Genomic DNA, 27,774 nt, shown 5'->3' with positions numbered 1-27,774 from the left:
AAATTTAATGCATGTCAATTATTTATGAACCATTGTGCGTTTAGAGGTCCAAACAACCATTTGCAGATTGGCTTTAATCTGTAACATTTTCACAATGAATGTAAAACCAACTATTCAAAAAGTAGGCTATTTGGTAACTGTAAACCGGTAGCTCGGTCTGGACCATAGAGTCACTGGTCTGGACTCTGGAACAGTCTAGAAAGCCAGGGGCTCGAGGGGGAGAGAGTGCAGTGGCGCGCTCGGACACCCTATTAGCCTGTACAGACATGAGGAGAGGAACTAACCAAAATTCAGAGCTGTCAGAATGTATCCATTAACATTGGATCAAAGAGAGGTGAAGACATTTTTCAAAGTAGTTTTATTCATAGCGAGCAAATACAAATCTATACGAGATAGGGTGTAATCAATCACTTTTATAAGACAACATATTTTAAGATAGTTTAAACTATAATCTTGGACACTTCAGGATAAAATGTATATTTTGTAGTAGTTTTAGTGTAATTTCAAATGACAATTGAAAGAACCTCGTATTGTTCTGTTTGGAATATTGTTCTCAATTTCAGACAAATTCAACAATACACCTTGGTGATTAGTAGTGGTCTTTTATTAGCCATCAAATGATACAATCCCAACTGTTCCCAACCACCACAGCACAAATCACATAATTATTTTATTTTAAGTAGGTAGACTAAACCATAGATCATATGGGGGGTCCACAAAGTCACAGTATGTTAAATAAAGTTATTATTCCTTTATAAATAGACAACCCTAACAACCTCTTGCAGGTTGCAGCACCCTTAATAAAACTATTTCATTTTCACAGTGGGATAAGACAAGTCACTAGTCAATAAATAGAACAGGTAGGTAAACCCTGACAGCAGCAAGGAAAGCACATTCATTAAATTAAATTAATAAATAAGCTATAGGGGGGTTTTAATCTGAACATTGTTATCTTATAGCCGGAGTGCCAGTCTGCTACTGCTCTCTTACTAACTGCTTTCTAGAACAGAAACAGACCGGCACCCCGGCTAGTTATCTTATGCTTATTGAAGAAAGTCATCTGTAAAATGTCATGCAGAGAAGCATGCTATAGAGCTTTAGAGCTACAGCGCATCAACTTTTTATTGAACCAAAGTTGCATCCCCAATGGCACCCTATTCCCTATATAGTGCACTACTTTATAGCCCTGTAGATAGCCTATATACTTTCTAATTATTAGAGAAAGTGTGTAATACTATGCTGAGCTTGGACTGTACTGTAAATGGAAGACTCCAGGACCAGGTATAGGTAGAAACATCACTTGAAGAGTTCAGGAAGGAGAGCACGGCACAGCAAGGTGTGTGTCCCAAATGGCACCCTATTCCCTATGTGTAGTGCACTACTTTTGACCAGGGGCTTAGGTCAAAAGTAGTGCACCACATAGGGAATAGGGTGCCATTTGGGACACACCCAAGGATTTTACAAAAATGTAGCTTCGCATCACACTGTAAAAAATAAGTAAGCTCAATAGATTGTTAATTGTCAATAGGGGAAGAACAGAACAGCCATCCTTTTGGCGTGGTAGAAAGTCAGTCTTCTAATTTAAATTCCTTCCTGATGTTAGGGAGCAGGCAGACGGAAGACTAAAGAAGCTATGAGAAGAAAAGGAAAAGGTCAGGTCATTGATTTGAACAGGAGACAAGCAGGCAGGCTAGCATACAAGAGCATACACACTGCATACCCAGGAAAGTCATGATGAGTGAACAGAACATAAACCTATACTACTTGACATTCTCGAAATCTTTACTCACTGGGAATTGAGTACTGTACATTTATGGACAAGAAGATTACGATTATATAACTAAAAGTAGGCTATAAGTAAGTTCATATTCTAAGAACCAGTATTTTGCATATACCAATCCCTAGATTAAATATTAATTACATAATTACCCCTCGCTTGAAGCAGGTTAATACAATGACAATATCTGCTATTCATTGATTCATTGCCTGGGAACAATAAAACGATCTCCCTTATGTAACTCAAATAACCCAGGCTTACTGGAGAAATAAAAACTAGCCTGGACACAGACCTGTTTGTGCTCTTGTCTACTCCACTGCTCATTGTCAAGCCATTCATGCTGGAGTAGGCATCATCAACAAACAGACTAGCACTCAGGCTAAAATAAAACAGAGTAAAGTAATGGGTGGGGGAAATGCAGGGTTGGGACAAAAAAATGAATGACCCACAAACACCACAGTCAACCAGGTCTTGGGTAAGACCACAGTCAACCAGGTCTTGGGTAACACCACAGTCAACCAGGTCTTGGGTAAGACCACAGTCAACCAGGTCTTGGGTAACACCACAGTCAACCAGGTCTTGGGTAACACCACAGTCAACCAGGTCTTGTGCATTTTAAGATGCCCTACTACATCTGATCATGTAATACAGTTGCCTGGCTACCCAAACTCCTTGCTCCGGGCCAAACGCTAAGCCACGCCCACGGAAGTTAGTTTATTCACCGCAATGAGTCTGGATCTGAGTACCTCCCAGACGATTTCTAGAACGCAAACGCATTCTAACCGTTTTGATTGGTCCCAGAAACCGATGGATTGGGCCAGAGCCAGAATATCCGTGGGTAAAACGGCGTTTAGAAAAATGTGTCATTGGCTTTGATACTCTGATTGGTTAGAGATGATCCAATCGATGATGACTATGTTTTGTACAACACCCCTCATTTTGACGTTACCACAAACGACTTCAATGATGGCAGTCTCAGAGTAATTCAGTTTGAGTCGTCAGGCAAGCAATACAGAGGACAGAGAAGTAAAGTACAGGTACGTGATCAGTATGTCTGGTAAAACTCAGGTATTCGATCTATACATTCATTATAGGATGTAAATATACAGCATTGATAAAACCATGATTAACCAGCAATGCATACACGGCCCAAGTGAAGTCCCTTCTTCTTTATTGGAATGAAAATATCTTCTTCTCTTTCCTTTTAACAGTAACATTCAGACATAAAAAAAAAAAACAGTCAGAGGCATGTCCTTCAGCTCTGTAAACCATAGCTCCTCTCACCCTTTTACCTTTGCATATTTAATTCAAATTGTATAGAATGGTCGCTTTCAACCTTATTGCATAGTATAGTTGCCATGGCGCCCTAGTAGCAGCCGAAGCACAGAGGTCCTGTAAAATGTGTACATACACTATATACTTTCTAATTATTATAGAAAGCATATATACACAAAAGTATGTGGACACCCCTTCAAGTTAGTGGATTCGCCTATTTCAGCCACACCCGTTGCTGACAGGTGTATAAAATTGAGCACACATCCATGCAATCTCCATATTCAAACATTGGCAGTAGAATGGCCTTACTGAAGAGCTCAGTGATTTTCAACATGGCACAGTCATAGGATGCCACCTTTCCAACAAGTCAGTTTGTCAAATTTCTGCCCTGCTAGAGCTGCCCTGGTCAACTGTAAGTGCTGCTATTGTGAAGTGGAAAAGTCTAGGAGCAACAACGGCTCAGCCACGAAGTGGTAGGCCACACAAGCTCACAGAACAGGACCGCAGAGTTCTGAAGCGCATAGCGCGTAAGAATCGTCTGTCCTCGGTTGCAACACTCACTACCGAGTTCCAAACTGCCTCTGGAAGCAATGTCAGCACAATAAATGTTCGTTGGGAGCTTCATGAAATGGGTTTCCATGGCCAAGCAGCCGCAAACAAGCCTAAGATCACCATGCGCAATGCCAAGCGTCGGCTGGAGTGGTGTAAAGCTCGCCGCAATTGGACTCTGGAGCAGTAGAAACAGGTTCTCTGGAGTGATGAACCACGCTTCACTATCTGGCAGTCTGACAGACGAATCTGGGTTTGGTGGATGCCAGGAGAACTCTACCTGCCCGACTGCATAGTGCCAACTGTAAAGTTTGGTGGAGGAGGAATAATGGTCTGGGGCTGTTTTTCATGGTTCGGGTTCATAGTTCCAGTGAAGGGAAATCTTAACGCTACAGCATACAATTACATTCTAGACGATTCTGTGCTTCCAACTTTGTGGCAACAGTTTGGGGAAGGCCCTTTCCTGTTTCAGCATGACAATGCCCCCGTACACAAATCGAGGTCCATTCAGAAATGGTTTGTCAACATCGGTGTGGAATAACTTGACTGCCCTGCACAGAGCCCTGACCTCAACCCCATCGAACGCCTTTGGGATGAATTGGAACGCTGACTGCGAGCCAGGCCTAATCACCTAACATCAGTGCCTGACCTCACTAATGCTCATGGTTGAATGGAAGCAAGTCCCCGCAGCAATGTTCCAACATCTAGTGGAAAGCCTTCCCAGAAGAGTGGAGGCTGTTATAGCAGCGAAGGGGGGACCAACTCCATATTAATGTCCATGATTTTGGACTGAGATGTGGCAGGTAGCCTAGCGGTCAAGAGCGTGGGGCCAGTAACTGAAAGGGTGCTGGTTCGAATCCCTGAGCCGACTAGGTGAAATTATATGTCTGTGCCCTTGAGCAAGGCACTTAACCCTAATTGCTCCTGTAAATTGCTCTGGATAAGAGCATCTGCTAAATCACTCAAATGTAAATGTTTAGATGAGCATACTTTTGGTCATGCAGTGTATTTAGTTATTTTGTCTGTGTTTTTAAATTGTTGATTTTTAAAATCAACTCTTTTGTTTTTGATAACATCGTTTTTATTGCATATATCTGGTGTTTTTGAGCCACGGATTTGCAGATTGACAGACAGGTTAACACCTTTTGGCTTGGCTAGCTAAATGGCTAATGTTTTTGTTTGAAAAATGCATCTGGACACAGTACCAGCTTTTTTGTTTCATCTGGCTGCCAATTCCTGATCTGCTAACACCATTTGAGTCACCGCCTGAAGCGTGAGAGGAATGGGAGACAGAGGAATACAGCAGAGCTAAGGCCAGTGAGGACGACTGGCTACTATTCTGAACTTAGTGTGGTGAGCGTTCTAGCGCCCAGAGCTGCTGAGGCGTCACCCAAGTGCGTGCTACACAGAGTGGAAGAGGGGAAGTCCAGTGGCTATAAGAGTCAGGCTGGTTCCCAGACTTGCCCTCTACAAGATCATCAGCAGACTCCATCACCATCATCTACCATCCTCTGACCAGCTCTCTCCGCTCAAACCATGAACTGACCGTCTCCATCTTCACAGGATGCAGCTTTCAAAGACTTGTCCTCTATTGGTTAACCTGTCATGATATATTATGTTAACCTGTCATGATATATTATATTGACCTGTCATGATATATTATATTAACCTGTCATGATATATTATATTAACCTGTCATGATATATTATATTAACCTGTTGTCACGCCCTGGCTCTGGGGAATCTTATATGTTGAGCCAGGGTGTGGTTTTTCTATGTGTGATTTTCTATGTTTTGTTCTAGTTCGTGTTTTCTATGTTGGCCAGGGTGGTTCCCAATCAGAGGCAGCTGATTCTCGTTGTCTCTGATTGGGGACCATACTTAGGCAGCTTGTTTGGCACTGTTGTTTGTGGGATCTTGTTCCGGTAGGTTTGTGTTCAACCCAGGACTTCACGTATCGTTTGTTTTGTTGTTTTTGTTCGTGTGTGTACTAGAAATAAAGTATGTACGCATATCACGCTGCGCCTTGGTCCGCTGTTTATAACGATCGTGACACCTGTCATGATACATTATATTAACCTGTCATGATACATTATATTAACCTGTCATGATACAATATATTAACCTGTCATGATATATTACATTAACCTGTCATGATATATTACATTAACCTGTCATGATATATTATATTAACCTGTCATGATATATTACATTAACCTGTCATGATATATTATATTAACCTGTCATGATATATTACATTAACCTGTCATGATATATTACATTAACCTGTCATGATATATTACATTAACCTGTCATGATATATTATATTAACCTGTCATGATATATTATATTAACCTGTCATGATATATTACATTAACCTGTCATGATATATTACATTAACATGTCATGATATATTATATTAACCTGTCATAAGATATTATATTAACCTGTCATGATATATTATATTAACCTGTCATGATATATTATATTAACCTGTCATGATATATTATATTGACCTGTTATGATATATTGCTTGTTTGTTTTTGCTCATGGAGCGAATTGAGATTCTATGAAAAGCACAATAGAAATGTAATAACTTATTATTATGAAATGTACTGTACTCTAGCTAGCTACAGCATCATAACATACTGGACTCTAGCTAGCTACAGCATCATAACATACTGGACTCTAGCTAGCTACAGCATCATAACATACTGGACTCTAGCTAGCTACAGCATCATAACATACTGGACTCTAGCTAGCTACAGCATCATAACATACTGGACTCTAGCTAGCTACAGCATCATAAACTACTTCGTAATATATAAAAATAACCAGCACCTAGATATAGTATTAATGTGCATATATTCGTTTACAAGTTCTGCATTCATGTAAGACAGCACTGGATTAATTATTACACTTCTATTGACTATAGCTTAGTCATATTTAGATTACTTTACATTTACATTTACGTCATTTAGCAGACGCTCTTATCCAGAGCGACTTACAAATTGGTGCATTCAATTTATGAATTGGGGGTCTGCTGTCCCCCATGGGGGGTGGGGGAAGAAGGATTACTTTATACTATTCCAGGTATTCCTTAAAGAGGTAGGGTTTCAAGTGTCTCCGGAAGGTGGTGAGTGGCTCCGCTGTCCTGGCGTCGTGGGGGAGCTTGTTCCACCATTGGGGTGCCAGAGCAGCGAACAGTTTTGACTGGGCTGAGCGGGAACTGTGCTTCCATAGAGGTAGGGGGGCCAGCAGGCCAGAAGTGGATGAATGTAGTGCCCTCATCTGGGTGTAGGGTCTGATCAGAGCCTGAAGGTAAGGAGGTGCCGTTCCCCTCACAGCTCCGTAGACAAGCACCATGGTCTTGTAGTAAATGCGAGCCTCAACTGGAAGCCAGTGGAGTGTGCGGAGGAGCGGGGTGACATGAGAGAACTTGTGAAGGTTGAACACCAGACGGGCTGCAGCGTTCTGGATGAGTTGTAGGGGTTTAATGGCACAGGCAGGGAGCCCAGCCAACAGCGAGTTGCAGTAATCCAGACGGGAGATGACAAGTGCCTGGATTAGGACCTGTGCCGCTTTCTGTGTAAAGTAGGGTCGTACTCTGCGAATGTTGTAGAGCATTTGCATGTATAAATACACAAATGCATAATCCATGTTATTACACACATACAAATTAACACACACACACACACACACACACACTCACTCACTGTCAATATTTGATGCAATGATGGGCAAACTATATTAGCCTGGAACCCAAGCTGTTGCTCTGTTTCAGAAGCAGTTTGGAAACCAGGCTAGAACTATATGTATTATTTTCCTAGTAACAGTAAAACAGTCCTATTAACGTTTCTGCTGGGAAAAACTTGCTTTACGTTTCCTGGTTTTAATGCCTATGTATGTTTTTCCGATGGTTTATGGACACACATTCACACCAGGAATGTAAAACAACATACGCTAAGTTATCATAACAGAGTCCACGGTTTTCTTTTCACACGTCTTGTGGAGTCAGCACTGGAGAGACAGGCTCTGTGTGTCCCAAATGACACCCTATGGGTTCTGGTCAAAAGTAGTGCACTATACAGGGAATAGGGTGCCATTTGGGACCCATGCATAAAGACCTTTCTGATCTTTGAATACACAGCGGCCCACAGCCAGCTCATCATCACACACATCGCTCTCGCTCGCTCTCTCACATGTATTGCCAAAGAGGTGTCATTGGGTCCATTCACACAATCTGAGAATGAAATAGTCCCTGAAGATAAACGTGAAGATAAAATAAGTCCCTTGTTCCCATGGTGATGAAGAGAGACATTCCTGGTTGCCTTGGTGTTGCTGTGGTGCCATGAATCAACTGAAAGAAAGAAAATATGACAAAAAAAATGGTAAAACGAAAATGTATAGAACTTGATAAATGAGTTGGAAATCAAAGAAAAATGTATTATGTAAAACTAAAAATTACTAGCTTGAGAATGCTGCGTTAACAATGATCGAAATTATTTCAACATTATGTCCGTTTCAGTTTTACATACTGAACAAAACTGTTTTATGATCCGTCCATCTTCGCACAAAGAAATAAAATATGACCATCTCTCTATGAATAAAATGAACTGGTTATATTATGAAATGTGGGAACTGTCCAGTAGAGGGCACTATAATCTCCACATTAACGAGTCAGCAGAGTCGTCATCAATAGTCAACCTTTCACTTCCTCACATTTTATCACACATTTCCTGTCATTGAGACTCTATGAAGTTAAATGTCAAACAATGTCTCTCTTTGGTCTGAGGAGAGAGACCATTATTCCATTAAAATAGACAGACTGACACTGGGACAGAAATACACTAGCAGCGTGTAACCAATGCTTCTTCTTTATGCAAGATGTCTAACTCTGAACTAAATAGGCTACCATCTAAGATGTCTAACTCTGAACTGAATAGGCTACCATCTAAGATGTCTAACTCTGAACTAAATAGGCTACCATCTAAGATGTCAAACTCTTGAACGGAATAGGCTGACATCTAAGATGTCTAACTCTGAACTAAATAGGCTACCATCTAAGATGTCTAACTGTGAACTAAATAGGCTACCATCTAAGATGTCTAACTCTGAACTAAATAGGCTACCATCTAAGATGTCTAACTCTGAACTAAATAGGCTACCATCTAAGATGTCTAACTGTGAACTAAATAGGCTACCATCTAAGATGTCTAACTCTGAACTAAATAGGCTACCATCTAAGATGTCTAACTCTGAACTAAATAGGCTACCATCTAAGATGTCTAACTCTGAACTAAATAGGCTACCATCTAAGATGTCTAACTCTGAACCATCTAAGCGTCACCCAGAGACAAATGTACAGTGGGGGAAAAAAGTATTTAGTCAGCCACCAATTGTGCAAGTTCTCCCACTTAAAAAGATGAGAGAGGCCTGTAATTTTCATCATAGGTACACGTCAACTATGACAGACAAAACGAGAAGAAAAAAATTCCAGAAAATCACATTGTAGGATTTTTAATGAATTTATTTGCAAATTATGGTGGAAAATAAGTATTTGGTCAATAACAAAAGTTTCTCAATACTTTGTTATATACCCTTTGTTGGCAATGACACAGGTCAAACGTTTTCTGTAAGTCTTCACAAGGTTTTCACACACTGTTGCTGGTAGTTTGGCCCATTCCTCCATGCAGATCTCCTCTAGAGCAGTGATGTTTTGGGGCTGTCGCTGGGCAACACAGACTTTCAACTCCCTCCAAAGATTTTCTATGGGGTTGAGATCTGGAGACTGGCTAGGCCACTCCAGGACCTTGAAATGCTTCTTACGAAGCCACTCCTTCGTTGCCCGGGCGGTGTGTTTGGGTATGGTGTTCTTTGGATGCAACTCAGCATTCTTTGTCCTACAAACACGACGAGTTGAGTTTTTACCAAAAAGTTCTATTTTGGTTTCATCTGACCATATGACATTCTCCCAATCCTCTTCTGGATCATCCAAATGCACTCTAGCAAACTTCAGACGGGCCTGGACATGTACTGGCTTAAGCAGGGGGACACGTCTGGCACTGCAGGATTTGAGTCCCTGGCGGCGTAGTGTGTTACTGATGGTAGACTTTGGTCCCAGCTCTCTGCTGGTCATTCACTAGGTCCCCCCGTGTGGTTCTGGGATTTTTGCTCACCGTTCTTGTGATCATTTTGACCCCACGGGGTGAGATCTTGCGTGGAGCCCCAGATCTTCCATTTCCTAATAATTGCTCCCACAGTTGATTTCTTCAAACCAAGCTGCTTACCTATTGCAGATTCAGTCTTCCCAGCCTGGTGCAGGTCTACAATTTTGTTTCTGGTGTCCTTTGACAGCTCTTTGGTCTTGGCCATAGTGGAGTTTGGAGTGTGACTGTTTGAGGTTGTGGACAGGTGTCTTTTATACTGATAACAAGTTCAAACAGGTGCCATTAATACAGGTAACGAGTGGAGGACAGAGGAGCCTCTTAAAGAAGAAGTTACAGGTCTGTGAGAGCCAGAAATCTTGCTTGTTTGTAGGTGACCAAATACTTATTTTCCCCCACTGTATATGTCTCTGGTACCACCCAAACAGTGAATGACACATACAGTCCACAGCCTCTATGATAACACCAGTCATATGTAGCTAGTGTTATCACAGTCTAGTCAAATATGTGGTATCATACACTGAGGCTGTGAGAAAAGACTGGTGTTATCCTATCAATTCATATTGTGTGTAGCTAAACACCAGTGACCCAGCCTAGCCTAGCTGAGATGCAGACTGACAGGTCACATTATGCAGAGACACAAGCATCAAGCGGTCTGGTGGTGGTGTGTGTAGTGTGTGTGTGTTACTGTGTTTGTATGTGTGTGTGTTGCAGAACCACACGCATCAGGCGGTGACAGGGCAAACTGTAACCTCCCCCACTGTCTGGGAACACAATGTCACACTCATTCTGTCCCCCCGTATCACAGTTTCCAAGCCAAGATGTCTCCTGGCACTGTAATGCTATACCATCAGTCACTTCCTGACTGCAACTGTGTTGTGTGAATGTCATCCCCATAGAGACAAGCTGATCACTAGGCCAGCGCGTCAGGGCTCTGCTACTATAGCGTGTTGATCAGTTAAAGCTTGGCTATAGTGAGTAAACTGGTTATCTAGGTCTAAACCCTGACACTGAAACCCTCAAGGACTGTCTGGAGTGGAACACTTGCAGTGGAGATGCCAGATATCACTAGAGCTATAGTATATGAAATAATGGATTGAATGCTAAACACAACATAAAAAGAAACTAAAGGAGAGAGAGAGAGAGACACACAGAGAGACACAGAGAGAGAGAGAGAGAGACAGAGATAGAGACACAGAGAGACAGAGACACAGAGACAGAGACAAAGAGACAGAGACAAAGAGACAGAGACAGAGACAGAGACAGAGAGAGACAGAGACAGAGAGAGACACAGAGAGACAGAGACAGAGAGAGAGAGACACAGAGAGACAGAGAGACAGAGACACAGAGAGACAGAGACAGAGACACAGAGAGAGACAGAGAGAAAGACACAGAGCGAGAGCGAGAGACAGAGAGAGAGACAGACAGAGCGAGAGACAGAGAGAGACAGAGACAGAGAGAGAGACAGAGACACAGAGAGACAGAGACACAGAGACAGAGACAGAGAGAGACAGATAGAAAGTAAAGTGAAAAAGGAGAAAGACAGAGCGGGGAAAAGTGAGAGAAAGAAAATACTTACTTCTTCTTGTCCTTTTTGAATGGTTGTGAGGATCCCTGTAGAGACTGACCCATCAGCGTCTCAGCTGCCACCTTCCTCCTGTTGAAGGCATTCATCTCCTCCTCCAGATCACTCCTCTTCTCCTCCAGATTCCGCTTCTCCTCCTGGTGCATCCTCTTCAGCTGCTCAAACCTCTCATGGAGCTGGAGAGGACAGGGGAGACAGGTTGGTAACATGTAGTCACTGTGCTTTAAAGTCTGATGATATATACCCATCGTTCAGGGCAGAAGGCCCCACCTCTTTTGAGCTCCACCTGTTTAGCAAAAGTATTTTCTTGTGCCTGTTTTGCATGTTATTTTGGCATTAATACGTGTCACATATCAGTTTGCAAACAATAAAAACAATGTTAATTTGAGTTAATAAAGCCGCATACAAACATGGCCTCTTTTTTGCTTTCCTGAGTAAGGTAGCTGGTGTTTCAGCCTAGCTCAGTGCTTTCTGTGGTGGTGGGGCAGCCAGTGGAAAATACAGAGCGTAGGGGTTGGTCATCTTCTCTAGTTACGCCGTGATTGGCTCAGTGTTCTGTCACTCATGGGGACACTACATCACCGCAAAATCTACAGGGAGAGCTAGGCAGTTCAAGCCCCCTTGGGTGCTTCTATAGATTTACATTAGAAGTGCCCATCCTAGAAAGCTGAAGGTCATTGGCCACAGATAAAATGACGTCAAATCAAGTTGTATGTACCGTAGCTTTGATTGGACTGATCATGTCAACATCATACTTTCAAAATCTTAGCTAGCAAGCTAGACAAGCAGTCATCAAAATAAATCACGTCGACAATCTACTGGCAAATCCTTTTCAATCCTTGTCATATGAAGATAAATTATAGATAAAACGTATCGGGGCTCATCGGCCACTGGACATAAACATTATACAGCAAGTTGGAAATCGCAAATTCAACAATGAGTGGTTTGGAAGGAATCAGTGGCTAACTGCAAGCATTGCAAAGCAATCACTATTTCGCTTCCCTTGCTATTCGGTGGAGAGGGTGTGTGGTCCAAGTCTGGGTTTAAGGGTCTCTTTTCCCAGCTTAAAAGGATAAACATTCACACGCAACACCATGGGCCAGAAAATGATAAATACACCGCTTTCAAAACAACTGGAAACTCGGAACTGGGAAATCTCAGACTTCAGTGAGTTCAAGACAACTGGGAACTCTAAAAAAAAACGAGCTCCGACTGGGAAAATCTGCTTTGAACAGTCATCCAACTCGGAATTCCAAGTCGGGAACTCGGGTCTCTTTCTAGAGCTCCGACCTGAAGATCACAACGTCCCAGTTGTCTTGAAAGCACCATAAATCCAGAGAATGCCAGAATTTGATGACAAAGTTTCATGACAAAATTTGCCCACATCAAGGACCGCCACGCCACCTTCCTGTTCAAGTGAGCACAGCACATCAGTGAGTCCAAAAATGTATTGTATGCTGCTGCATAAATGATGTAATATGCCAGGGAGATATGTATACTGTAGCTAAGAAAGTAATACTAAGTGTATGTTGTGTAGTAAACTGTTAGTAGCCCATGTGCCTCACCCTAATAATTTGGTCCCCTTTCTCCTCATAACGTATCCTACTGTTCTGACTTGGTGGTGCACATGCCTGTTTTAGAGAAATGTAATCATAGAATATTGAGCTTTCATTGTCTGCTTATATGCCCCTTTATTTATCCTACGGTTCTGACTTGGTGTACAGGGAGAACACTGTAAGAACGGCCCATGTTCTGAATTCTGTCGCTGTACATTTCAAAAGTGCTGAACAAATAGTTATATTGACTACGTCCGTCCTAGTTCGCTCATTAATGTCTTCATCGAAATGACGGATTGCCTCTTATCCGCTCGTCATCCCCTTATGCCGTAGTTTGTACATCTCAATTGTCAGTAGAAACCACATTTGTTTAAGCAAGTCAGCCATATCAGCTATGTTGTTTTTAAAGGCAGTAAATGAGGCTGAATGAACTGTTTCGCTGCCAGACAAGGCTCCGCTGATAGCCAGGTGTAGCAGTGGTAAGGTGTTGGGACTGCTGTTGGCACCGTTATAGTGCAACTAATGTATTGTTTAGTGTTGTGTTGTGGCTTTGCTGGCATGCATCTAAATAAAGTTTGCCCCACCAAGATTGGCATGCTAAAATCGCCACTGGCAGCAGAATGCTGCACTGAGTAAACAGTTCCAACTAAAGTATCAGGGTGCAAACTGTTAATGCTCCCAGAATGCTCTGTTATGGTCACATGGCTGATTAGATTCTAATGCCCAGTCCAGAAACAACCCAGAGTATCCTCCCCACTGCCTAGAGCATGTTCTCAAAATGAGGATCAGTTCAAGTATGAAAAGGAGCAGAACAGTATCATAATCTAAACAAAACAACAACCCAGAAGCATCATGAGAGACCTGGCCGTGTGATAACAACCTCTCCCTCAACGTGACCAAGACAAAGGAGATGATTGTGGACTACAGGGGGGAAAAAAGAGGACTGAGCACGCCCCCCGTTCTCATCGATGGGGCTGTAGTGGAACAGGTTGAGAGCTTCAAGTTCCTTGGTTTCCACATCACCAACGAACTATCATGGTCCAAACACACCAAGACAGTCGTGAAGAGGGCACAACAACACCTTTTCCCCCTCAGGAGACTGAAAAGATTTGGCATGGGTCCTCAGATCCTCAAAAAAGTATACAGCTGCACCATCGAGGGCATCCTGACTGGTTGCATCACCGCCTGGTATGGCAACTGCTCGGCCTCCGACCGCAAGGCACTACAGAGGGTAGTGCGTATGGCCCAGTACATCACTGGGGCCAAGCTTCCTGCCATCCAGGACCTTTATACCAGGCGGTGTCAGAGGAAGGCCCTAAAAATTATCAAAGACTCCAGCCACCCTAGTCATAGACTGTTCTCTCTGCAACCGCACGTCAAGCGGTACCGGAGTGCCAAGTCTAGGTCCAAAAGGCTTCTCAACAGATTCTACCCCCAAGCCATAAGACTCCTGAACAGCTAATCATGGCTACCCGGGCTATTTGCACTGCCCCCCCCCCCACCCCATCCCCCTCTTTTACGCTGCTGCTACTCTGTTTACTATTTGTGCATAGTCACTTTAACTCTACCCACATGTACATATTACCTCAATTACCTCGACTGCCCCCGCACATTGACTCTGAACCGGTACCCCCCTGTATATAGCCTCGCTACTGTTATTTCACATTGACTCTGTACCGGTACCCCCCTGTATATAGCCTCCCTACTGTTATTTCACATTGACTCTGTACCGGTACCCCCCTGTATTTAGCCTCCCTACTGTTATGTGCTTTTATTTTCTTGTTTTACTTTTTCTTTAAAAAACTGCATTGTTGGTTAAGGGCTTGTAAGTAAGCATTTCACTGTGATGTCTACACCTGTTGTATTCGGCGCATGTGGCAAATAACATTTGATTTGATTTGGAATGATTACCTCCCTCTCCTTTTCTTTCAGCTCCGCCTCGGTCTCCTTCACCTTGTTGACAAACATCTGTCTCATCTCGTCCTCGTTCTGCTGCAGATCCCCAAGGAACTCTTTCCTCTTGGTCTCATACGTCTCCTGCAGACTGACAAGGTAGTTACAGTTAAACAGGTATACGGTATTAGCACCCTATTCCCTATATAGTGCACTACTTTTGATCAGAGCCCTGTAGTAGTGCACTATGTAGGGAATAGGGTGCCATTTGGGAATGGATCTTATATTTCATTATAAAATGTGTATTAGGTCTCTGACTGCCGTGAGATGTCCATGGGCTCCTTACAGTAGTTGACCTCTAGGGGCCAGTGAGTACTATGTGTTCTGATGCTAGCTTTGGCCGTATTCTGGCTTCTAACACTAGTCTAATTTCAGTTTATATTGTGCATATTTGATGACAAACCTTCAGCCCAAAAAAAGGTTGACAACCTGCCCGCTTTGTAACTTTGAACAAGAGCTGGTCTCACCTAAAGGGTTTGTTGTCTGGGTCTGTATCTGTGAAGCCCATCTCCTCCAGTTTGCAGCGTCTGTAGAGCTCGTAGTGTCTGGCGTGAGTCTGCTCTCTCAGGTCTTCCATGTTCACTCTCAGCAACATCTCTCTCAGCTTCACAAAGTCACAGTGGCTCTCGTTCTCCACTGTACAACACAACACAGCAGGATTGGGTTATATGATTGGTTTAATATGGTGACAAATACCTTATAGTTTGAAAAGGACTGGTCATTCGATGGCAAGTTAGCAACAATACGCATTTGAGAAAATAAGAATTAAAGTTAAAAAATAGATATATATATACAGTGGGGAAAAAAAGTATTTAGTCAGCCACCAATTGTGCAAGTTCTCCCACTTAAAAAGATGAGAGAGGCCTGTAATTTTCATCATAGGTACACGTCAACTGTGACAGACAAATTGAGTAAAAAAAATCCAGAAAATCAAATTGTAGGATTTTTAATGAATTTATTTGCAAATTATGGTGGAAAATAAGTATTTGGTCACCTACAAACAAGCAAGATTTCTGGCTCTCACAGACCTGTAACTTCTTCTTTAAGAGGCTCCTCTGTCCTCCACTCGTTACCTGTATTAATGCCACCTGTTTGAACTTGTTATCAGTATAAAAGACACCTGTCCACAACCTCAAACAGTCACACTCCAAACTCCACTATGGCCAAGACCAAAGAGCTGTCAAAGGACACCAGAAACAAAATTGTAGACCTGCACCAGGCTGGGAAGACTGGATCTGCAATAGGTAAGCAGCTTGGTTTGAAGAAATCAACTGTGGGAGCAATTATTAGGAAATGGAAGACATACAAGACCACTGATAATCTCCCTCGATCTGGGGCTCCACGCAAGATCTCACCCCGTGGGGTCAAAATGATCACAAGAACGGTGAGCAAAAATCCCAGAACCACACGGGGGACCTAGTGAATGACCTGCAGAGAGCTGGGACCAAAGTAACAAAGCCTACCATCAGTAACACACTACGCCGCCAGGGACTCAAATCCTGCAGTGCCAGACGTGTCCCCCCTGCTTAAGCCAGTACATGTCCAGGCCCGTCTGAAGTTTGCTAGAGTGCATTTGGATGATCCAGAAGAGGATTGGGAGAATGTCATATGGTCAGATGAAACCAAAATATAACTTTTTGGTAAAAACTCAACTTGTCGTGTTTGGAGGACAAAGAATGCTGAGTTGCATCCAAAGAACACCATACCTACTGTGAAGCATGGGGGTGGAAACATCATGCTTTGGGGCTGTTTTTCTGCAAAGGGACCAGGACGACTGATCTGTGTAAAGGAAAGAATGAATGGGGCCATGTATCGTGAGATTTTGAGTGAAAACCTCCTTCCATCAGCAAGGGCATTGAAGATGAAACGTGGCTGGGTCTTTCAGCATGACAATGATCCCAAACACACCGCCCAGGCACCGAAGGAGTGGCTTCGTAAGAAGCATTTCAAGGTCCTGTAGTGGCCTAGCCAGTCTCCAGATCTCAACCCCATAGAAAATCTTTGGAGGGAGTTGAAAGTCCGTGTTGCCCAGCGACAGCCCCAAAACATCACTGCTCTAGAGGAGATCTGCATGGAGGAATGGGCCAAAATACCAGCAACAGTGTGTGAAAACCTTGTGAAGACTTACAGAAAACGTTTGACCTGTGTCTGTCACGAATGTCAGTGAAATGCGGTGGAAGAAGTCAGGCGCAGGACACAGAACTCTCGGAAACGTACTTTACTCAGAATGCAAAGAACACGAAACTGAATACCTCCACACAGGGAGGAACTAACCCGCTCACCAACGACACACGTCACAAAGAAACAATCACACACAAAATCCAAATGAGAGACAGGGGTAAATATAGGGCATACAATCAAACATAATGGGGAACAGGTGTAAACAATACAGACTAAACTAGACAAACACCGAAACGTCGATCGGCAGCAGCTAGTACTCCGGGGACGACGAACGCCGAAGCCTGCCCAAGCAAGGAGGAGGAGCAGCCTCGGCAGAATCCGTGACAGTACCCCCCCCCTTGACGCGCGGCTCCAGCCGTGCGCCGACCCCGGCCTCGGGGACGGCCAGGAGGACGCGGAGCAGGGCGAGTCGGATGACTCCGGTGGAAATCCCTCAACAGGGAGGGATCTAGGATGTCCCTCCTAGGGACCCAGCACCGTTCCTTCGGACCGTACCCCTCCCACTCCACGAGATACTGCAGACCCCCCATCCGACACCTCGAATCCACGATGGAACGGACTGAGTACGCCGGAGCCCCCTCGATGTCTAGTGGGAGCGGAGGAGCCTCTCGTATCTCATTCTCCTGGAGTGGACCAGCTACCACCGGCCTGAGGAGAGACACATGGAACGAGGGGTTAATGCGGTAATTAATGGGCAGTTGTAACCTATAACATACCTCGTTCAATCTCCTCAGGACTTTAAATGGCCCCACAAACCGCCGACCCAGCTTCCGGCAGGGCAGGCGAAGGGGCAGGTTTCGGGTCGAGAGCCAGACCCGATCTCACGGTGCATAAACCGGACCCTCACTGCGGTGGCGATCAGCGCTCTCCTTTTGCCGTCTGATGGCCTGCTGCAGATGGACATGCGCAGCGTTCCATGTCTCCTCCGAGCGCCGAAACCACTCATCCACCGCAGGAGCTTCGATCTGGCTCTGATGCCAGGGTGCCAGAACCAGCTGATAACCCAACACACACTGAAAAGGCGTAAGATTAGTGGAGGAGTGGCAGAGTGAGTTTTGGGCTATCTCTGCCCAGGGGATATACCCCGACCACTCCTCCTGCCGGTCCTGGCAATAGGACCTCAGAAACCTACCCACATCCTGGTTTACTCTCTCCACCTGCCCATTACTCTCAGGGTGAAAACCCGAGGTAAGGCTAATCGAGACCCCCAAACGTTCCATAAATGCCCTCCAAACTCTAGAGGTGAACTGGGGACCCCGATCAGACACTATATCCTCAGGCACCCCATAGTGCCGGAAAACGTGAGTAAACAGGGCGTCGGCCGTTTGTAGGGCTGTAGGCAGACCTGGCATAGGAATGAGATGGCAGGCCTTAGAAAACCGATCCACAACGACCAAGATCGTGGTATTCCCCTGGGAGGGGGGAAGGTCCGTGACAAAATCCACCGACAGGTGAGACCACGGCCGTTGTGGAATGGGTAGAGGTTGTAACTTCCCTCTGGGCAGGTGTCTAGGCGCCTTACACTGGGCGCACACCGAGCAGGAAGAAACGTAAACCCTCATGTCCCTAGCTAAGGTGGGCCACCAGTACTTCCCGCTAAGGCAGTGCACCGTCCGACCAATACCAGGATGACCAGAGGAGGGTGACGTGTGAGCCCAATATATCAGTCGATCACGTACCTCGAGCGGCACGTACCTCCGCCCCTCTGGACACTCTGGGGGAGTAGGGTCGGTACGTAACGCCCGCTCGATTTCCGCGTCGACCTCCCACACCACCGGTGCCACTAGACAAGACTCCGGAAGTATGGGAGTGGGCTCAATGGACCTCTCCTCTGTGTCATATCGTCGGGACAGGGCGTCTGCCTTAACGTTCTGTGACCCTGGGATATAAGTGAGCTTAAATACAAACCGGGCAAGAAACATGGCCCACCTAGCCTGACGAGGGTTCAGTCTCCTCGCTGCCCGGATGTACTCCAGGTTACGATGGTCAGTCAGAATGAGAAAAGGGTGTTTAGCCCCCTCAAGCCAATGTCTCCACACCTTCAGGGCTTGAACCACCGCTAGCAGCTCCCTGTCTCCCACGTCATAATTGCGTTCCGCCGGACTGAGCTTCTTAGAATAGAAAGCACAGGGGCAGAGTTTTGGAGGCGTGCCCGAGCACTTAGACAGTATAGCACCGATCCCCGCCTCGGACGCATCCACCTCAACTTGGAACGCCAAAGAGGGATCCGGATGTGCCAGCACCGGAACCGAGGTGAACAGGTCCTTCAAATGTCTAAACGCCCTGTCCGCCTCAGCCGACCACTGCAAACGCACCGGGCCCCCCTTTAGCAGGGAGGTGATGGGAGCTGCTACCTGTCCAAAGCCCCGGATAAACCTCCGGTAGTAATTGGCAAAACCCAAAAAACGCTGCACCTCCTTAACCGTAGTGGGAGTCTGCCAATTACGCACGGCTGAAACGCGGTCAATCTCCATCTCCACCCCTGACGCGGACAACCGATGTCCCAGGAAGGAGATGGACTCCTGGAAAAACAGACATTTCTCCACCTTCACATACAGGTCATGCTCCAACAGTCTACCCAGCACCCGACGTACCAGGGACACATGCTCGGTTCGTGTAGCGGAGTATATTAGAATGTCATCAATATACACCACTACCCCCTGTCCATGCAAATCCCGGAAAATCTCGTCCACAAATGATTGGAAGACTGAAGGAGCATTCATTAACCCGTATGGCATGACGAGGTACTCATAGTGACCCGAGGTGGTACTGAATGCTGTCTTCCACTCATCTCCCTCCCTAATGCGCACCAGGTTGTAAGCGCTCCTGAGATCCAATTTTGTGAAGAATCGCGCCCCGTGTAATGACTCCGTCATACTAGCAATCAGAGGGAGAGGATAGCTGTATTTAATTGTAATCTGATTGAGACCACGGTAATCAATACACGGGCGTAAACCCCCATCCTTCTTCTTCACAAAAAAGAAACTCGAGGACGCAGGGGAAGTGGACGGCCGTATGTATCCCTGTCTCAAGGATTATGTGACGTATGTCTCCATAGCTGCTGTCTCCTCCTGAGACAGAGGATACACATGACTACGAGGGAGCGCAGCGCCAACCTGGAGGTCTATCGCACAATCCCCCTGTCGATGAGGTGGTAATTGAGTCGCCTTCTTCTTACAGAAGGCGAGTGCCAAATCGGCATACTCAGGAGGAATGTGCATTGTGGGCATTTGGTTCGGACTTTCCACCGTCGTTGCCCCTACGGAAACACCTACACACCGCCCCACACACTGATCAGACCATCCCTTGAGAGCCCTCTGTTGCCATGAAATGTTGGGGTCATGAGATGTTAACCAGGGAAGCCCCAACACCACAGGAAACGCAGGAGAGTCAATCAAATACAACTGTATAATCTCCTCATGGCCCTTCTGCGTCTTCATCTTAAGTGGCGCTGTGACCTCCCTAATCATTCCCGACCCCAAAGGACGGCTATCTAGGGCATGGATGGGGAAGGGCACATCGACTGGTACAATAGGGATCCCTAACTTATATGTGAAATGGCGATCGATAAAATTACCAGCTGCGCCTGAATCTACTAGCGCCTTATGCTGGGAGTGAGAAGAAACCTCTGGAAACACAACTTTAATACACATATGAACAACAGAGAGCTCTGGGTGAGTTGGGTGCTTACTCACCTGGAATGACTCATCAGTGCGTTGCCTACTGCCTCGATTCCTAGGAGACCCTCCCCAGCACCGAACCGCAGTGTGTCCTCTGCGGCCACAGTTGGTGCAGGTGACGGCCTCTCTCCTGGTCTCCCTCCTAGTCTCCCTAGCACCAGCACCCCCGAGCTCCATAGGGCTCGGCTCGGAAGTGCTGGGGGATGGAATGGACGGCCCCAGCTCCGGACGTCCGCGGGTAGCCAACAGGGTATCTAGGCGAATCGACATGTCCACCAGCTGATCGAAGGTTGGTGTCCCTGCAGGCCAACTCTCGACGAACGTCCTCCCTTAAGCTGCACCTGTAGTGGTCGATGAGGGCCCTCTCATTCCATCCCGCATTGGCAGCCAGAGTCCGGAAGTCCAGTGCGAACTCCTGAGCGCTCCTCTTCCCCTGTCTGAGGTGGAACAGACGCTCACCCGCCGCCCTCCCCTCTGGGGGATGATCGAACACCGCCCTGAAGCGGCGGGTGAACTCCACATAGTTGACTGTAGCGGCGTCTATTCCCCCCCACTCGGTGTTGGCCCACTCCAGTGCCTTGCCGGACAGACAGGAGATGAGGGCGGACACGCTCTCGTATCCCGAGGGCGCCGGGTGGATGGTTGCCAGGTAGAGTTCCACTTGGAGCAGGAAACCCTGACATCCGGCTGCGGTGCCATCATAAGCCCTCGGGAGCGAGAGCCGAATCCCACTGGACTCCTGATGTGAAACGATGGGTATGGCTGATGGTGGTGGTATCGTTGGAGGAGGTGTGGGCAAACCTCCTCTTTCCCATCGCCTCAAGGTGTTAATCACCCCTTCCATGGCGGTACCAAGATCCTGGAGCATAGCCGCCTGTTGTAAAACGTGCTCCTCCAGTGATCCCGTTGGCACCGCCGCTCCTGCTGACTCCATGTCGTGGTGTGTGATTCTGTCACGAATGTCAGTGAAATGCAGTGGAAGAAGTCAGGCGCAGGACACAGAACTCTCGGAAACGTACTTTACTCAGAATGCAAAGAACACGAAACTGAATACCTCCACACAGGGAGGAACTAACCCGCTCACCAACAACACACGTCACAAAGAAACAATCACACACAAAAGCCAAATGAGAGACAGGGGTAAATATAGGGCATACAATCAAACATAATGGGGAACAGGTGTAAACAATACAGACTAAACTAGACAAACACCGAAACGTCGATCGGCAGCAGCTAGTACTCCGGGGACGACGAACGCCGAAGCCTGCCCGAGCAAGGAGGAGGAGCAGCCTCGGCAGAATCCGTGACAGTGTCATTGCCAACAAAGGCTATATAACAAAGTATTGAGAAACTTTTGTTATTGACCAAATACTTATTTTCCACCATAATTTGCACATAAATTCATTAAAGATCCTACAATGTGATTTTCTGGAGAAAAAAAATCTCATTTTGTCTGTCATAGTTGACGTGTACCTATGATGAAAATTACAGGCCTCTCTCATCTTTTTAAGTGGGAGAACTTGCACAATTGGTGGCTGACTAAATACTATTTTTCCCCACTGTACATATTGGCATGAATGATATGGGTCTCTAGTGAATGCGTAATATCGATGCATGAACTATATGAATTCACTTTTATAGCGCAGGGCTATTGATTCTGAGGTCTGCTTGCATCAGTAGTATAGAAAAGGGACTTTTATTGATTACTGGGTGTTCTTATTTGACCTGTTACTGTGTTGTCCACTTTCCAAATTATTTTGATGGTTCTATAAATGTATAATCAATGCACAGGATCAATAGAGGGATACCTACCCTGTACGGTTCCCCCAGGGGTACAGGATCAATAGAGAGATACCTACCCTGTACGGTTCCCCAGGTGTACAGGATCAATAGAGAGATACCTACCCTGTACGGTTCCCCAGGGGTACAGGATCAATAGAGAGATACCTACCCTGTACGGTTCCCCAGGGGTACAGGATCAATAGAGAGATACCTACCCTGTACGGTTCCCCCAGGGGTACAGGATCAATAGAGAGATACCTACCCTGTACGGTTCCCCAGGGGTACAGGATCAATAGAGAGATACCTACCCTGTACGGTTCCCCAGGGGTACAGGATCAATAGAGAGATACCTACCCTGTACGGTTCCCCAGGGGTACAGTCTGGCTTTCACCATCTTATTACCCACTTTAACCTCCTCAACACTCCCCACCACAGCAAAGGGCAGATGGGCCTGGAACAAAGGATTTAATTTAATATGGGAACATTTAGTAACACTTTACCAAAGCCTGCAGATACTGAATAATGCATTATGATGCAGTTCTAATGCATGATAAGACTGTCATGAGCATGTATGACCCCCTTATAATAGAACAATGACTTGTTGTTTAAAAACAAAAGACCACAGCAACGTGTCACAAATAAGATGGTGTTTTATTAAGGCATAGAGGAAGAAACTGTTGTCTCTTTTAATCAATCAATCAATCAATCAATCGGCTCCTCGGCTGACGCAATAAATCAGGAACGCAAGCAATCTGATTACAGTGTACAGGTGCCTGGCATACATAACTGCATTGTGACAAGACAAGGGTGTGTGCGTGTGTGTGTGTGTATGTGTGCGTGTGTGTGTGTGTATGTGTGCGTGTGTGTGTGTGTATGTGTGTGTGTATAATTGTGTGTGCGTCTGACTCACATTCATAGAGGAGTTGATCTCTGTGACAGCCTCGTCCTCGGTAGGGAACTGGTGGATCTGAACACCGTTGCTCACCAGCTCTGACATGATCTTGATCTTGAACTTGTGCAGCTCGCTCTTAGATATCGTGTCTGCCTTCGCAATGATGGGGATGATGTTCACCTGCAGTACGTGGAGGAGCAGCATTAGCATAGGAATAGCGTTTTGAATCATCAGGTCTCCTATGCTTTTTATTGACTTTGGACTGACACAAACGCAAGCATCAAAACGCAACGCAGCTCTACTTTCAGATAGAAACAGGCTGTGCCTGAACCGCAACACTTGGCAGTCTCCTTCGGTTCTGCAGAGCCCTTCATTTGAGTTGTGCAGCTGTTCAACTCTACGATGTCCAATGCTTCAGATGCGAACACATCAGTGTCCAAACAAATCAATGTCCAAAAAATGTTTTCATGCACCAGTATAATTCCCGCAAAGCTCCTAATACAAGAATATATGTACTTCAAACGTTACCTTGCTGTCCAGTTTCTTCATGGTGACCAAATCCAGTGATTTCAGGGAGTGTCCGGTGGGGGCGATGAAGTAGAGACAGATATGGATCCTGGTGTCGTGGTAGTTGAACAGGGAACGTTTGATCTTCATCTCTTCCTGCAAGTAGGTCTCAAACTGGGTGTCGATGTAGTCCACTATGGGTTTGAAGCTGCAGCGCACAGAGAGACCAACATGGATGTGATCAGGATTTGTGCTTTGGGGATAGGTCAGTTTCAATTACATGTGAATGGAGAATGTCAGAAAAGCAGGAATTCCGGATTAATTGGGAAAAATCACATCCCTGAGAAAAATGTTTAGAAAAAAATGCAGAAGCAGGGCCTGAAAACATATACAGTATTTACTCTCAAGCTCCTTAGAAGCATTTTCACCATAACATATATATCCTAGAGAGTTTTCCCTGCTATTCAAGAAACAAATAGTAGTATCTAGGTTACTAACCACTGCGATAATACCGTCCCCTTCCCACTCCCCTGTTGTTAGACCATTCCAGTTCCTTTTCAGATTGCATTAGTTCTACCAATCATCCTCTCCCTTCTCTTTCCTTCCTATTCATGGCTGCACAAAGACCCAAAGCCTTCATTTATGCCAATCCTTTACACTGTATGTGTGTTGGCTGGAGTGCCACTACTTGAGAGGGCCTGAGGAGGAATGCTGAATGTCCAATGTTGGTCTTCTTAAAGCTACAGCCTGTCTTAAATCACTTCCCCACTTTAACGACTGAAGTGTTATTTTAATGACTAACCCCAACCTGAACCCTAACCTTAACCTGAACCCTAACCCTAACCTTAACCGTCCTGATGCTATCCCTCTCCCGACAGTACCTACACAAATCCATGAGCTAAACATCTCAACCAGATGTCAGGCAAGGTTAGTCAACACACGAGTGTGGTTCACCAAACCACCTCCTATCCAACTCACTAACAAGCGCCCAGCTGTTCCTGTACTATCACCTCTCCTCCTTGTTGACCTGGTCTCCGAACCCCACGGTGTCGACTACGGTCAGTTTGAGCTGAACGTTGCTCTCCTTCAGGTTGTAGGTCCTGGGCCGCAGGTACACACCGTTCTGGTAGTGGCTGGCCTCCTCTGCCTCAAACAGTGTGTTGAACAGCGTGTTCATCAACGTCGACTTACCTATCCCCGTCTCACCTGAGATGGAGAGAGAAAGACAAAATAAGTAGAAAGAAAAGAAAAAAAACATTTTAAAAAAAAGATGTGAAGGAGTGAGTGAGAAAATAAAGATGTGGTGACTGAAGATGTTTTAGCCTGGGTACCGGAATGTTCCTGCATTCAGAAAACATCCTTGCCTTTAGCTACAGTAGAAATAGACTGGCACTCAGGCTGGAGTTGTATCTGTGGTGAGAACTGAGACGCGTTAAGATCTTGAAGTAATGCTGGACTCAGATGTTACATACCAACACACAGGATGTTGAAGCAGAATCCCTGTGTGACTGATTTACTGACCAACTGGTCTGGAAGACTGTCAAACCCAACATGGCCACCCAGCTCCAGGGTACGATTCTCTTCATTCTAAGGAGAGAAAACAGTTTTCTATAACCCCTCTGCAAAAACATGCCGCTGCGATGCAAGGTCAGAAATCACTCCCAGGCATGTCAAAACATCAGGATCTGCAAATCATTCTGTTTGTGTACGTGTGATGTTTTATATGCAGATACACGTGGGATGGGTTTTCCTTTTAATACAATATAATTACTTTATATTCCAATGTGTTTGCCTTTTAGTACTAGATGAATACTCAACAATTGTGTCTGAAGGCCTGACTAATGCCAGGTAATATTCAAACCAGGATGAAGGCCTGACTAATTCTAGGTTATATTTAACCCAGGATGGCCTGACTAATGCTAGGTTATATTTAACCCAGGATATTAGCATGCAGCCCATGCAATCCATTTTACCCGAGCCAGATACTGAACCTTGGCTGTCTTTAGAGGTTACGTCCCAAATGGCACCCTATTCCCTATGTAGTGCACTATTTCCCAAATGGCACCCTATTCCCTATGTAGTGCACTATTTCTGACAAGAACTCTATAGGCCCTGGTCAAAAGTAGTGCACTACATAGGGAATAGGGTGCAATTTGGGACAGTGCCTGGACCGTCTTCAGAAACACAGCATGTTGTTATTCACAGCACAGAGGGCTAGCCATGAGGACAATGATGTGCTCAACACAGCAATCATCTGTACAACTGGCCCGGTGCTCTACACACAAAGATCCCTCTGTGTAGCTGTTATTTCACAGGGTGAGAGGAGATCCAGGTCTCCTGCCCTTAAAAATCACCCTTAACAAACACAATCTGTCATCCGCTTCACATCCATGTGCCGTAGTGTTTGTGTGGTGCAAACTGAACTACAGTGATGAATTGAATCACTAACTCAATAACTATGTGTTCAGAATGACTGAAAAAAAGTAGCTTGTTTATGAAGATAAGTAGCCTCTATTGAAACCTTAAGTTATACAAATTCAGTAGGCTACCGTTATGAACAAACACGGAAGGATCTCATATGCTGACAGACACACACGTCCTCAGTGTGTGTGTTCCTATAGTGTTGAACTGAGGATTAGTTCAGTTCCCTCATGGAGAGACCAAGTGGCTGCTACTGATCTACTTATCCTGTTATCCGCAGGTTAGCTTCAATTCACAACAACTCAAACTAACTAGCCTCTTAGCTAGGGTTGCACTGAAAGTTTAACTCTCCCTCCTTTCATTGCAGTGAAGTAGTTACAATGTATCAACCTCCTTCTCTCCATAAAACATGCAATGCCTGCATGGCTACAATAAACACGTTCCAAAACTGTTACAATGTATCACTGACATTGGCAAATTATACATCTGTTGACCGAGTTGATACAATGTAGCATTGAGTGGCTATTGGTTTAATCTCTGTCGAGATTTACATTTTTTTTTTACAGCAATATCAGAGTGCAACGACTAAAATGCGTCAATTGCATACCTAGCATCAATTAACATTGTATAAGTAACCTAGAATAGGATCGAAATAATGATGCGTCAAGAGTAGGCTACCGTTCTCCAAAGGCTATCTACGGGAAGGAAATCACTGCTCTCCAGGTGTTGATGATACCCCACCTTAGCTTGCTGCGTACCCGCCAGATCAGCTACAACTGTATACCACTATATATAGCAGTAGGCACACTGTAACGTAGGCTATCCATAATACGCTAGGCTGTTTATTCCGTGTATTTTGTGAAACGCAGCAAATCTCTAGGCTACTTACAGCGAAGACGTCTATGTCCGTGGCGGCCATCGTGAGGAACATAAGTGTGTGGAGTAGAATTTAGGAGGAGCTGTCTTCATCGGCACCTAGTGGGGTTGACAGCTATGGTTGACAGTGGAACGGCTCAATTCATTCAATATGGCTACTTTGTGGCAACACCCCCTATGTGCTGAAATAAAATGTAGTAAGACGGTACTGTACATGGTGGAGCCTCTATTGCTTTGATTTGGTACTGTAGATGGAAGACAAATGATGCGCCTTGGTTTCCATTAGAACAGATTTAATCGCGGAGAAGGAGAAACACAGACAGACCCTCTGCGCTGTGTTGGTCTGGTCTGGTCCTGATGATGAGCTGTAAATTACAGACTATAAATCAAGAGGTTGCTGTTTTATTATAGGCTAACAGTCATACATGCTAATATGCTCCATCTGTCATACATCAAGCATGCATTATTACAACAACCTGTAGGCTAAAAACCGGTGTTTTATAAACTGGCACAATGAGAAAACGATTCTGCTAAAGAAAACCAAGGTGCATAACTGGACTGGACTAGACTAGGA

General features: G+C 45.2%; 1 protein-coding gene and 1 long non-coding RNA gene across 3 annotated transcripts; one reads left to right on the top strand and one right to left on the bottom strand.

The window, feature by feature from the left end:
- Positions 1–586: 586 nt before the first annotated feature.
- LOC121530985 (septin-8-A) lies at positions 587–27,499 on the bottom strand. Of its 2 annotated transcripts, none has more exons than XM_041836423.2 (10): positions 27,214–27,495; positions 25,376–25,490; positions 24,914–25,109; positions 23,925–24,111; positions 23,415–23,576; positions 22,859–22,955; positions 15,329–15,497; positions 14,820–14,952; positions 11,347–11,528; positions 587–1,631 (listed from the first exon to the last, which is right to left on the bottom strand). In XM_041836423.2, the coding sequence occupies exons 1-10, from the start codon at positions 27,253–27,255 to the stop codon at positions 1,577–1,579; spliced, it is 1,338 nt and encodes a 445-aa protein (XP_041692357.2). In that variant the 5' UTR covers positions 27,256–27,495; the 3' UTR covers positions 587–1,576. The 2 variants fall into 2 exon arrangements, with proteins under 2 accessions (XP_041692357.2, XP_041692366.2); XM_041836432.2 differs by lacking the exon at positions 587–1,631 and adding an exon at positions 7,161–7,960 and having other exon boundaries at positions 27,214–27,499.
- LOC121530996 lies at positions 1,564–2,601 on the top strand. Its single transcript, XR_005994089.2, has 2 exons — positions 1,564–2,299; positions 2,354–2,601. It is a non-coding gene; the product is annotated as an uncharacterized LOC121530996 (long non-coding RNA).
- Positions 27,500–27,774: the final 275 nt, after the last annotated feature.

This window comes from Coregonus clupeaformis, unplaced genomic scaffold (assembly GCF_020615455.1).
Source record: "Coregonus clupeaformis isolate EN_2021a unplaced genomic scaffold, ASM2061545v1 scaf0278, whole genome shotgun sequence".
Classification (NCBI taxonomy): Eukaryota; Metazoa; Chordata; class Actinopteri; order Salmoniformes; family Salmonidae; genus Coregonus; species Coregonus clupeaformis.
Note: the sequence above shows the minus strand (reverse complement) of the source record. Positions and strands in the feature narration are given on the sequence as shown.

What these genes read in the sequence shown, in the direction of transcription:
- LOC121530985 (XM_041836423.2), bottom strand. Translation starts at nt 27,255, where the DNA reads ATGTTCCTCACGATGGCCGCCACGGACATAGACGTCTTCGCT. An exon ending in TGAAAGAAAAGGAGAGGGAG is followed by an intron (nt 11,529 to 14,819) that starts GTAATCATTCCA and finishes TGTCCTCTCCAG; the next exon opens with CTCCATGAGAGGTTTGAGCA. An exon ending in TTCAAAAAGGACAAGAAGAA is followed by an intron (nt 1,632 to 11,346) that starts GTAAGTATTTTC and finishes TTCTTCTCATAG; the next exon opens with CTTCTTTAGTCTTCCGTCTG.